Source organism: Ostrea edulis, chromosome 2 (genome assembly GCF_947568905.1).
Source record: "Ostrea edulis chromosome 2, xbOstEdul1.1, whole genome shotgun sequence".
NCBI classification, from domain to species: Eukaryota; Metazoa; Mollusca; class Bivalvia; order Ostreida; family Ostreidae; genus Ostrea; species Ostrea edulis.
Genome location: NC_079165.1, coordinates 20,028,281 through 20,040,987, shown reverse-complemented (window position 1 = coordinate 20,040,987; position 12,707 = coordinate 20,028,281). Strand labels below are relative to the sequence as shown.

Genomic DNA, 12,707 nt, shown 5'->3' with positions numbered 1-12,707 from the left:
AAAGTAGGTCAAAGCCAAGAGTCTTAATGGTACCAAATAAAAAGGTCGGGTCCTGATCGAAGCATCTATAATACTATATGTGAAACATCAAAGTCCTATCCCCCACTCAGTTAAAAATACATAACCAATGTTAAAAAGTTTTTCCCCTTTTTCCCATTAAGGGCCATGTATTTCACAATTTTCATAGAGGTTTCTCACCTCATTGTTACCATACTCCAGTTTGGTTCTTTCCTTTCAAATGATAACCCATTAATGGACACTGAAGAATAGCAATTAACTGATTGTAATAAGGTCCATCTAAGTGTACTAAGGCCATCTAAATAGTGAAATAACAGATCATAAAGCTCTGTTCAGACAAGTGAAACTCAATACAAATTTGTTCCATCTGGCAGGTGATTATTTCAGTACAGGATTATCTAACTTGTATGAAGCCTAATAAGTATTAAAATATTTTTTTAAAAACCATGAGTTTTAGGTGGAATGGCAGTCTAGATTTATGGGTTTAAATGATGCTGACAACAGTATGGTCTGTTGCCTTGTGTCAGAAATTCAGCACTATTGCCAGAACTTTTGTCTCTTCTTATCAGTAATACAACTTACGGAATTGATAACAACTATGTACATTTTGATCCAGTTATTGAATAAAAATTGATTTGTTACACTTTTCACACATTGTGTATAATTAAATTGAAATAAAACACACAAGCATTTTATTCAATTTGAGATGAAAATTTCAGACAAGTGAAACTTGAGTTGGGCAAGTGAGATAGAAAGTAAGAGTCTATCATTGGGCCAGTCTATAGCCTATTGAGATGTTCAAAATTGTTGAACATTGCTTATAATAATTCACGATCAACCCATTGTACATAATATTATCCGGTACTTGTACAATTGATGCAGTTGACCCAGAAACAAGTTTCTATCAGAAAGAGTTGGGTATCAGTTTGCATGATAATGGAGGACTTAGAGTTGGCGTTTTTTAGGAATTTCAAACACAAAGATTCTTATATCTCATCATCATCGTGATAGAGATCGAGGAAGTGTTATTAAGAAGATATTGTGTTGTATGCTTTTCTGACCCACTGCTATATCCTCATCCTATAGCCCAGTGATTGTACATGCTTCAGGACAGTCTCTGGTCAAACTGGAATCTTATAGTTATTATAACCTTTGACATTCGGAAAATTTCATACTAAAAGATACTAATGAATTCGAATCCAATCATTTAATACTTGGCAAAGAAATGTCACAAACACTATAATAGTATATAAACTGTTACGATTTAATTCCAGTACAATAATGTAAGATTATTCAGTTAAGAAATGGGACTGCTCAATTAAAGTACACATTTCTTTAAACTTTCACCTGTACTCTAACAAAGGTTTTATACAATTTCTTTAAAGTCAAGCGGTCTTATCAAAGTGGAATAAATCTCTGCATACATAATCTTTAAAACCAGACCTAAAATAATATTTTAAGTTTGTACACAGATGAACAGGACAACGCTCCATCTCTCTCAGTTTAATTGATTGATGAGGTTAAAAGGTTAAATTCATATTGTGACTTTTAAAATGTTCTACACTCTGTAATTCTTTTTCTTTTTTAGAAATAAATATAAAGTGCTGTTTGTCTATGTGATATGAACAGATATCATAATGCGATTTTTAAGGGCACTAACTCATTCATTATGATCAACATTCAATTTTCCTTTAATGTACTAATATCACTCAAAAGAAAACAGCTGATAGGAATCAAACATTAAGAAAGTTGGTTAACATTGCTTCACAGTTATAGTCTAGAGGACTCCTTTAATTCCGTATAGGACAATTAAAGCCAGCTGTTACAAGAGGGAATATGAATAATTATCAGATTTTTGATCCAATGATAATTAATATAACCATACAAACATTCACCTCTTTACACATCATAAAATCACAATACTTTGTGCACCATTTTTATTTCATTTTGTGAATAATGAGCACATGTGATATCTGGGAATGCCTCCAATAGTTGCAGAAAGGTGTGTGACCTTTCATTAACCTTCCAAACTCACTTTACTGAAAATTTAAGACAATTTAAATTCATACATGTACAAGCTGTAAACTGCATGAGGGCAAATAAATTGAAAAATAAATATATCTATAGTTTAGGAAACATTGAAGAGCCAGTTTATTTAAGATTGACACAGTTGTGTACGATTAGAAAATTCCAGTCAGTGTATAATTATAGGGTTTTAACACTGAGTATTTGGTTTGGCTTTGAAAATTTAATGAAATTACCTAAAAATCTCAAAATTGTTTTTCAAAGTTTAGAATATAAGTACCAATCACAGACTCCCCCTTGAAATAGATGGAATATATTAGTGATAGAAGCTCATACTCGTTGTGATAAAAATAGTGTTGGAGACTTTCGTTTTGTACTAGATGCATGCACTACATTACAGAATTACAACAATTAGAAGATATTCAGAGACGGTGCCTCTAACATATGTCCTCAACAAATGTGTAAATGCTGAAACCATCAGCTGTATTTGTTAATAAAATTCTTTACTTGAAGCCTAAATGCACATATGTATTTTCACTTATTATATCTATTATGAACGTATAATAATAATGAACATATCTCTTAATTTGGTGGTTTAGAAAATATTGATATTTATAAATGAACTGAATCTATACAAGTGATTCTCTGAAAGTAAATGAGAATACAATTACAAGTTTAACTTAATTAATTCAAGCCGACTTACATAAAGTTTTATTAATCTAGAAATCATGACTCATTATATGAAATAATTAAAAATTAGTAGACAATTTTAGTGCAAGACTGTTAAAAAGCTTACTGAAAATTATTTACAAACTTGACACTGAAGCCATGGAGTCCAAATATTCCCCAAGACAATTGCAAGACATATACATAATACTGACCAAGGTTAAGAGACATTGACCTCGCTCCTGTTGTCAACAGGTGTTATCTGCAAGTGTTTGAACATGCATTGTACATGGATAGTGCCTGGAGGTACAGGACTAGAATACAATGACCGTCAACAACCCTCTAGGACCAATTGTAAACACAACCAGGTCATTAAGTCCGTAACATGGCAATTTTATGATGGGAACTTGAAAAAAATCAAATTCATTTGGCATGCCAGACTTGAATGGCTGCTACTTGTTTAGAGGTGAATTCACACCTGAGAACAGTCAGGGCTGAAACAAGTTAACTCCCTTTATAAATGGTTTAAAAAGCTGTTGTCAGAATTTAATGATTGATTTATCTTTCTTTATCCCTGGTTCCACAATCAATAATGTTATTGACTGAGGTACTTAAAAATCAATTAAACAAAATTGGATAATGCAATATAATCGCCGACTTGATAAAGTGACACAGAATATTTTAATGGAATAATTAACTTCTATATCCATGTACCTGCATGTTCTCACCATGATGGAGTAAACATACACAGATCTTAACAATTATTCAGTAACCTGTACATAAAGTACTGCTATGATTATTTTCTGACTTAATTTGATTGTCCCCAAGTTCAGAAATAGCTCATAATTATTAACCACATGCAGCAGGCTCTGCATAAATTGACAGAACTTTACAAGACAGGAAGCCTGTACAAAACGTCAGAAATCCTCCAGCTCCTGGTAATATATACAGTACCAATCATGAGATTATGAACCTTTGGTAGAATATTCCACAATGACTACAGCTGCCCTGATGGCCGGGATAAATGCAACACTCGACATAGACCAATTCTTATAGAGACACGATTGACATGGACATTGAAAGGTCTAAAGTACTGTAAATTCCCTATTTTACGCGATACATTGAAAGGTCTAAAGTACTGTAAATTCCCTATTTTACGTGATACATTGAAAGGTCTAGAGTACTGTAAATTCCCTATTTTACGCAATACATTGAAAGGTCTAGAGTACTGTAAATTCCCTATTTTACGCGATACATTGAAAGGTCTAAAGTACTGTAAATTCCCTATTTTACGCGATACATTGAAAGGTCTAAAGTTAAGTACTGTAAATTCCCTATTTTACGCGATACGTCATTAAAAGGTCTAAAGTACTGTAAATTCCCTATTTTACGCGATATTTTCCTATATTTAGGAATTTACAGAATCTGTTGCTTTAATATCCTTTCATTTCAAATCTTATGCTATAATCAAGGCAAGAAATGTTAAACAGACTATTATATGAAAAAAAAACCAACAACTTCAAAGGCTTAATTAATTTAATTAACCCGAAAGCTCAAAATCCTAAATCATGTGTGTTGTTTATGTTTGATTCATCGGTTCAAACTTACATTTTCACTATATATACACGCACCTTTTATTAATTGCCATAAAAAAGGGCGGTTTGTGCAAACCAGCCAGCAAATTGAACTTTTTATGTAATATATCAGTCTTTGCATGTAAATGGAAATGTATATTGTCCATATAAAAAGGATACTTCCTTTTTCATACACTTAATTCTTGCTATGTGTATTGAAGAGTCTTAAATAAATAATCATCGTTTTCCCTACCTAATAACTAATGTACGATTTCTTTTCGGTAAATTTCTAATGATGATCAACTATAAGTAAAGACAGTCTAAATTGTACATACACAGATCTTAACAATTATTCAGTAACCTGTACATGAAAGTACTGCTATGATTATTTTCTGACTTAATTTGATTGTCCCCAAGTTTTAGCTCATAATTATTAACCACATGCAGCAGGCTCTGCATAAATTGACAGAACTTTCCGAGACTGGAAGCCTGTACAAAACGTCAGAAATCCTCCAGCTCCTGGTAATATATACAAAAAGTATAGTACCAATCATGAGATTATGAACCTTTGGTAGAATATTCCACACAATGACTACAGCTGCCCTGATGGGATATATTCTTTGAGACGCGATTGACATGGACTTTGAAAGGTCTATAAGTACTGTAAATTCCCTATCTTATGCGAGCACTTAATATCGCGAAATGACTTGTAGATGTCAAATCGCGAGAACGTAAATCCAAGAGTGCTCTGTTGATCAAGAGCTTTTACATGCATTTTAGCGATATAAAAATAAAAGCAAATAATTTAATTTCGCGAGTCATTCGTCTCGTGAAAGTACACAATAATAAATTCCTATATTATAAAGACATGCAGTCTAACTTGTATACAGTCACTCTGTTTTCCCTTTAACATTCTTACCAATATTAAGGTTAATTCCATGAACTTTCAACTTTTGAAATAAGCTATGAATATGCTGAACCTAAAAGAGTACAACACATGGTTTATTATCAAAATGCAATTAAAATGTAAACATCATAAAGCACTCTCGATCAGTTAGTGTTTGAAAGTACAAGAGACGATACTATATTACCTTGAGCCTCTTCAAACCGGCATATATTTCACGGAGCGCTAACACGTGTTGCTGGTGTGAAGAGGTTCGAGGTATATATATACTTTAGGACAAGACATTCTTAACTAAAGTCGATTACTTTATGACAATACCGTAGCATATAATACTGTCTGTCAGAGCTTTACATTGACCAGAAGTTTGATGTTGTCAAAATACTGAAAAGCGTAAAATATTAATATGTCAAACCCTCACCAACAGTTAAACATTGAGTATGAATAAAATTCTCATATCTGAAGTCACCAACAATTATGAAAACTAATTAATATTCAAAAATCATTGATTATAGTCTTTACTTTGCAAATTCCAGGGAGGGGGACTTCACCGTAATGCAGATACTAGTTTGAAATTGTGAACATAATTAAATTCTTAGTGGTCAGATCAGCCACCATCATTTGATGGCTGTAACATACACTAAGGGGTCATATCACCTTCACTCACTGCAGTGTACACAGCTAGTTACAGGTTGTTCATTTTTCATTTGCAAAGAGCTGGGATTAAAGACCTGGCCTCAAGATCATAAACTGAGAATAGTAGACTTAAGTCTAAATTTCAAATTCAGATAACTTTTGAAATAATTTTCATAAACAAATAAAATTTTCAGTATATTTTTGTATTTGATTTTTTTTTTATAAACCACAAGATTTTTTAAACCTCTGCAGTGCTAGATAAATCTTTAAGATATAAGTGATTCTCAGTTTATGGTTTTGGGGCCAGATGAAAAACACTAAATGTAGGGCAGATGCAATATCCAGAGCAAGGAATTACACTTTTTATTCCACTTGGCATACAACAAGAACAGACCTATAAACAGTCTGTTCTTGTAATATCTTTTGTATTCACACATACAGAGTAAAGACTATTGTTGATATCATGCAATATGTCCTTGACACTGCAGGCTGCAAAAGCAAATGACTTAAATTCAACAGCAAGCTCTACAGATGACCATCAAAGTGAGAATATTGTAACCCAGTCATTTAATATTTATCATAATGAACTGAAGCAAGTCTTTATCATTAGTGATACCCTGATACATACTTGTTTCAAAAACACATCTTTCTTTCATACTAAAGGAAAAATTAAATACCTTATAATTACCATTATACATGTACACAGGACAACTCTTTCAAATTTGGGCCGAGCAGGATGAGAGTGAGAGGGGTAAGAATCAAATGACCTTGAAACTGACTTAACAGTGATAAAGAATGACCAGCATCTCCTGCCTGTTCTTGAGCCGGATTTTACATCCCTAGGGTAAAGCACTCTACAGTGTGTATGACACATTAGTCAAGTTCTGTCAAAGTGCTGAGGACATGGCAATGTTTTTAATGGAAGTTTATGGCTCTGTATCAAGATTTTTATCATTTCCCTGCCAGGCAAGTTTTCCCCACACTTTAAGGTCTAAAAGGTAACTCTTGAGTACAAATTTGGCAAGACAGAATTAATTCTTGATCAACAAAGTTCTGATTTGTCATACAAGTACTCCCTTTAATGACTATAGATCTGTAAAAACAATTTCACATTTCAACCAAAATTGTGCATCTCAATCTATATATGTATATCACATAATAGATGGTATATCAGTTTTAACTGGTACTGAAACTGTCTGTGGATGTTTTCATAGAGCCACTTTCGTCTTAAATATTCATGCATCTACAATTGATTTCATAAATTATAACATTTTTTTTTTAAATCTTATATATATCCACTATGCAGTCATAAGATAAAATCAACAATCCAAAGTCATATCTTCATGGTCAATAATTAAACTTCAAACCACAGATCACTCCAATTCAATTAACAAGCATACACAAAGTGTGTAAGCACTTAATACATTTCATTAAATACTGTGTTAGCCAGAGTACCAATGTAAATGGCTAAAGTGACTGAGGGTGTAAGGAAATGGAGAACAATATATTACCTCTTGGCCAGCCCTCAGTGTTGGATTAGCAGTATAGGCAAACCAGACCATTACCAAGATATACACCAGTACAAATAGTTTGTCACAATGCTTTATACAAATAAATGCCAATGTTTGCCGATACAATTTGTTACATCTATGCAAGTCTTGGGTAATCCATTTTGACAGAGCTAAAGAGTACACATTGGGAATCAAAGGTGGGATCGTTTGATCTCCCTGAAAGTTCCTCGGAGAACAACTGAGAATCTATATCTAAAACGATCAGTTAAAAACAATTCACACGAACTCACACCACAAAAAGAGTATTTGAATAATTGCAGTAAATTCCACTATTTAATAACACTCCGATCCTTGTATGTATCACATGTTTTTTTGTAGCAGTCTCCATTCTGTAAATTATAGAGCTACATGTATTTTAAAAGTGTCATTTTTTCACATTAATCAACGCAAAATCCCTTTCAAGGAATCCATTGAATATATATTCATCCACTATTCCAATGGAATTATAAGCACAAATCTGTCCTGCTTCACACTATTAATGTTACGTTGACTTTCCAGTAACCCAGAAAATCTAGTCAATAATTAATCTTCCAGGGCGACAATTGTCCAACTCTGATTAGTGAATCAGCCATACTGTGGCAAGTTATTGATGAACATGTGTATTGATAGAGATCAATAAAAACAATTAAGCTATATATCATTTCCACGGGGCTATTCTCTGTACTTCTTCTGATGACATCTAAACGTTCTCAAACACTTTCAAACATGTACTTTATATGATCTAAACAAAGCCATTAGCTAGCTCAATGTTTTCTCCAGAAAATCAAACATGACAATGACTTTCTGTGCAGTAAAAAATAACTGCAACAACAACTGCACATTTAACGCAACATTGACGTGACTTTACCACTGAATAAAAATTCAATAAATACATTATGCAAATCCCAGCAGATATGTGGACACCATTGTTGTGTCATCGAATGACTTTAATCATTAACAATTCATGTGCTCCCTGTCCAGAGCTTCGAGGACGTACAGTTAACTCTATACAAATTGTACCTTGGTATGTAAATGTGATAAAACATTTTGGTGCATATATGCAAATACACCTACATTTTCTGTATAGCTGTCAGTTTTTGAATATTAGTTTTGTCTGCAATTAAAACTTTTAAGGTTTGTGTTCATTAAATGGTAGTTACATCTTGGTCTTTTTAAACATTGGTGGAGGTGGGGATTTCATTAGGAACTAATTTGAAAGGAAATTGGTTATCGAAAATGAGTACATTTATGTTCATTTATCTTAAATGTTAAATTGTACAAATGGTTCACATCTCAAATATCAAGGACTTTTCTTGACACAAATTGGTATCTACTAATTGAATTGAACTGGTCATATGGTAGCTCAGTGGTAGAGCATTTGCTTCATAACTGGGAGGTCGGGAGTTCGCGCCCCACTCATGTCAAGGCGGCATCAAACCTAAGACGTAAACATGGGTAGCAATTGCTCCTTCACCAAACGCTCAGTATTTAAACGTGAGAATCATCGGTCTTTCGGATTTGACCTTAAAAATGCAGGTCCTGTGTTGTGGTAGGTGTTGGCACTTTAAAAGGTCTAAATTTGTGTACTTCACCTACAGCAGATGATGACGTCTCAACACTCAAAGGGCCGTAAAATAAACAAACAGAGTGAATTGTCACCATTCCAGATCATATTGCATTACAGATATCAAGTTGAAGCTTAATTACTGGATGGTTTATCAAAACAATGATTTAATATGAATGATATGGATAATAACTGCAGACTGTCCAAAGCACATTTAAAAAATGACTACAATCATATCCAGTGCATGCATGTGGTTACATTAACAAATCTGACACTTATATTCAAATAAAAAATAAATAAATTATTCAGTGCTAAATTATATCTATGATGCTTTTAAAATTAATAAGAAAAATCCCATTGTTAAGGAGACCTGAACCACATATTAAAACTGATTCAGAAAATGGTTGTCTTTTTTTCGGTATAATTAAATTCAACTGAAGATAGCAAGAGTATCCATGATGTTTTTTGAGAAAAAATATCTTTGAAAATTTAAAATTTGCAAAGCAAAAGATAAAGAAGTGTGAAAGTTTCCAATAGCATTCAAACCCACTCAAACAAAATAGCTCAGACTCTCAGTCGTCACCAAACTCTGGTTGTTAACACCTTTGGTTATTGGAGTACCAATGCTTCACCAGGCAAATTCCATATAATCTGAATCAGGGGCAGATAACTCACACTTCTAAAATTCTGATGTGCAGTGTATTGGGATTTCCCATAAGAAATGTGTCTTTCAAGTGAAGGTAATTCAATAGTTACAACTCTCTATTCCTGAAAAATAAGGCATAAAAAATTATGGGATTGCCCAACTTGTGACATCAACTTCCAAAGGATTTTAATCATACTGCCTTGACTTGAGTTTTTTCTATAATGGAACCCCATGGGGATCCGGTAAGAATAGGTCCTCAGTACCCCTTGCTTGTTGTAAGTCAGGCGACTGCATGGGGCGTTCCTTCGGATAAGACCGCAAAAAACGAGGTCCCGTGTCACAGCAGGTGTGGCACGATAAAGATCCCTCCCTGCTCAAAGGCCATAACCACCGAGCATATGCCTAAATTTTGCAGCCCGGGCTCACCGGGAATGGTGACATCTCCATATGAGTGAAAAATTCTCGAGCGGGACGTTAAATAATATACAATCAATCAATTGTATAATGAACCCAATGGAACATACACACTTAGCATTATTTAAGGAGGAATAACACAAAGGAAGTTAGCCATTATGATGATGTGCTATTACTCCTTAACAAATATTTTAATTACAATATATACGATGAAACAGAGACCCTGAGACCAATCAATGCCCTATATTATGAGTTTATTTTCCTGAAACATTCTGTTGTTTTATTATCCATCATGAGATCATGCACTTTTATTAACGCCTGTGAACACAAATGGTCATCTGAGTATCAAGCAACAAATCCATTTCAAATTTACCCATATGAAATCCTATATATGTATATGTGTGTGTGTGTGTGTGATTTGAGGAAAAATCAGCATATTTACATACAGGGATTTGATTTGATCTGTCAAATGGTGCTACAAGACATATAACCTACACTCTGGCATTTGGTCATAAATTAAGAAACCTCTATGTCATGCATGTCAGCATCTCATTTTTCTCCACAATCTCTCTATGACCCCGCCATTCCAAATTTCATAGGGACACAGATTTTACAATTTTGGCAGTTATCTAAAACAGTGTGACTGCTGGAAGTAAAAAGAATGATCTTTAAAGATCAGGTTCATCGTAATTCCCTGGTGGACCTTGCAATATATCATAGAATGAAGTGTCCAGAAATCAATGAAATTGCCTAAAAATCCCAAAAAGACAGATTTCTCCCTGTGTTAACACCCCAGGTGTTACCATGCCAACCCCACATAATGTCATATATGCCATTGATTTTCACAAACAAATGGTCAAATTTACATAGGGTTTACCCTTGATAATAATGCCAATTACCCAATACCCATCCATACTGACACCTGCACTTTGAGAGCAGTGCAGTGAAGTGTGACAGACTGGACAAGGTACTCAAGTTAATTACAAATATTAATTGCTGAATAAATCTCAAGATTATATCTAAATCAGTTTACACAGAACAAAGTCCAAATAAATTATGTAACAGAATTTCCTTTGACTGCTCAGTGAATTGTAAGTGAATTCGTTAGATATAAAGATAGATGGGTAAATTAGCAATACTCTGTCTTACGGTTACCCAAGTCACTTGAGTGATCTTATAAACTGACCCTGACAAATACATGTCCCTATAATTCTCTTAAAGTATTTCAGATAGAGCACAACTTTGAGACTGAGGGTATATACTAAAAAATGTTTGTAATGGAAATTTGTGAAATAGTACAAGCTTTAAATTATTATTGCTTTAAATTGCATATCTGAGGTAAATGTTTCCCTTGCATACATTCTGACCAAAAGTCGTTCTTGACATATTTGTACAAACTTCAATCTAGTAACACAAACAAAAACAAAAACTGAAACCAGCACTTTCTACCCTACACAATTTTCCTAAAATTTATTTAGTACTTGTATATGATTGGTTTACATTGTGAAAAACCAGTCGCTATAGCCTAGTGTTTAAGGTGCTTACTCTGCAACCAGAAAGCCCAGATCCCTGTGCCTGTCAAACCCAAGATGTTAAATTTCGTAGTAACTGTTCCTTTGCCAAGTGCCCAGATTAAGAAGTAAAATCATAGGCCTTCTGGATATAAACTTAAAAACGTAAGTCCCATGTCACAGCAGACGTCGGCACAATAAAAGAGTACCTCACTGCTAGCAGTTATAAAGCATCATGAACTTCACCTTCACTAAAGCTGCTATCATCTCTAAATAACTGAAAAATTAATTACTGAATGTGGGGTGTAAAAACAACAAACAAACACAAAAAGTAAATCATTACCAAAAAAAAAAAAAGAAGAGCTATGAGATAGATCTTTTTCTCCAGGTATTTTGCATGTCCTCTAACCTTAAGACATGAAATTTTTAATTGTACAAAGAAAATTTGTCTTAATGTACATTGTATGAATTTCTGATTACTTCACAACTTACTAGCCGGCAAGATGAAACAAAACAATTCACTAAATCAGCCATGTGGCAGTTAAACCTGGCCCTGTGTAAAATACCCCAAATGAACTTAATTCAAGTACTATGACTAAATAAACCATGAAAATGGGTTAACACCATAATCTTGTTTAAAATTATTGAAGATTTACACTGCAAGAATGATCCAAGGATCTGAATTAGCACAAACTTAAGACTTTAATAAGAGTGCTTGATGAATGGCCAAATTGTGTATAATGTTTATCCATCATTGTCCCAATCTAAACAAACTAGTCAGGTATGTATAATCCTTCGCTTAAAATATTTTCTACTGTCATTTCATTTCAAAGAAGACAGATGGTTTTTAAATTATAAATATAAAAAAAATCACCAACAATTTTAATAGTTTTGAGAATTCTTAAAGGCACAAATATTCAATGAATAGTACCATGAGTGGACCGCAATGAATGCATGAATGCGTTCAGCTATATTGTGATTTCTATGATGTTTTCATCAAATTTCATTGCCTCTACTCAATAATCTCTCTGAGTTAAGATGTTAAAACAAACTTAGGCGGGTTTTTTCTCTCATCAATTATTGTATCAGACCGTACCACCCACAAACAACTTCTGTGTAATAATATATAGTGCAGTAAAGCAAAACAAGTTTACCTGGACCTTAGATCAGCTATCACAAAAGTCAGCCCACTTAGACAGCTC

General features: G+C 33.6%; 1 protein-coding gene across 7 annotated transcripts in view; it reads right to left on the bottom strand.

The window, feature by feature from the left end:
- LOC125667581 (serine-rich adhesin for platelets-like) overlaps nucleotides 1-12,707 on the bottom strand; it is a 51,658-nt gene that overhangs the window by 14,567 nt on the left and 24,384 nt on the right. Inside the window, exon 1 of one of the 7 annotated variants that reach the window (XM_048901136.2) lies at nucleotides 7,332-8,323. The exons of 4 other annotated variants lie outside the window; for them this stretch is intronic. In XM_048901136.2, the coding sequence (XP_048757093.2) occupies nucleotides 7,332-7,382 (51 nt within the window). In that variant the 5' untranslated portion in view covers nucleotides 7,383-8,323. Of the gene's footprint in view, nucleotides 1-2,924; nucleotides 3,079-5,202; nucleotides 5,259-7,331; nucleotides 8,324-12,707 lie in introns of those variants that run through there. 2 more of the 7 variants (XM_056156323.1, XM_056156328.1) reach the window with 2 other exon arrangements.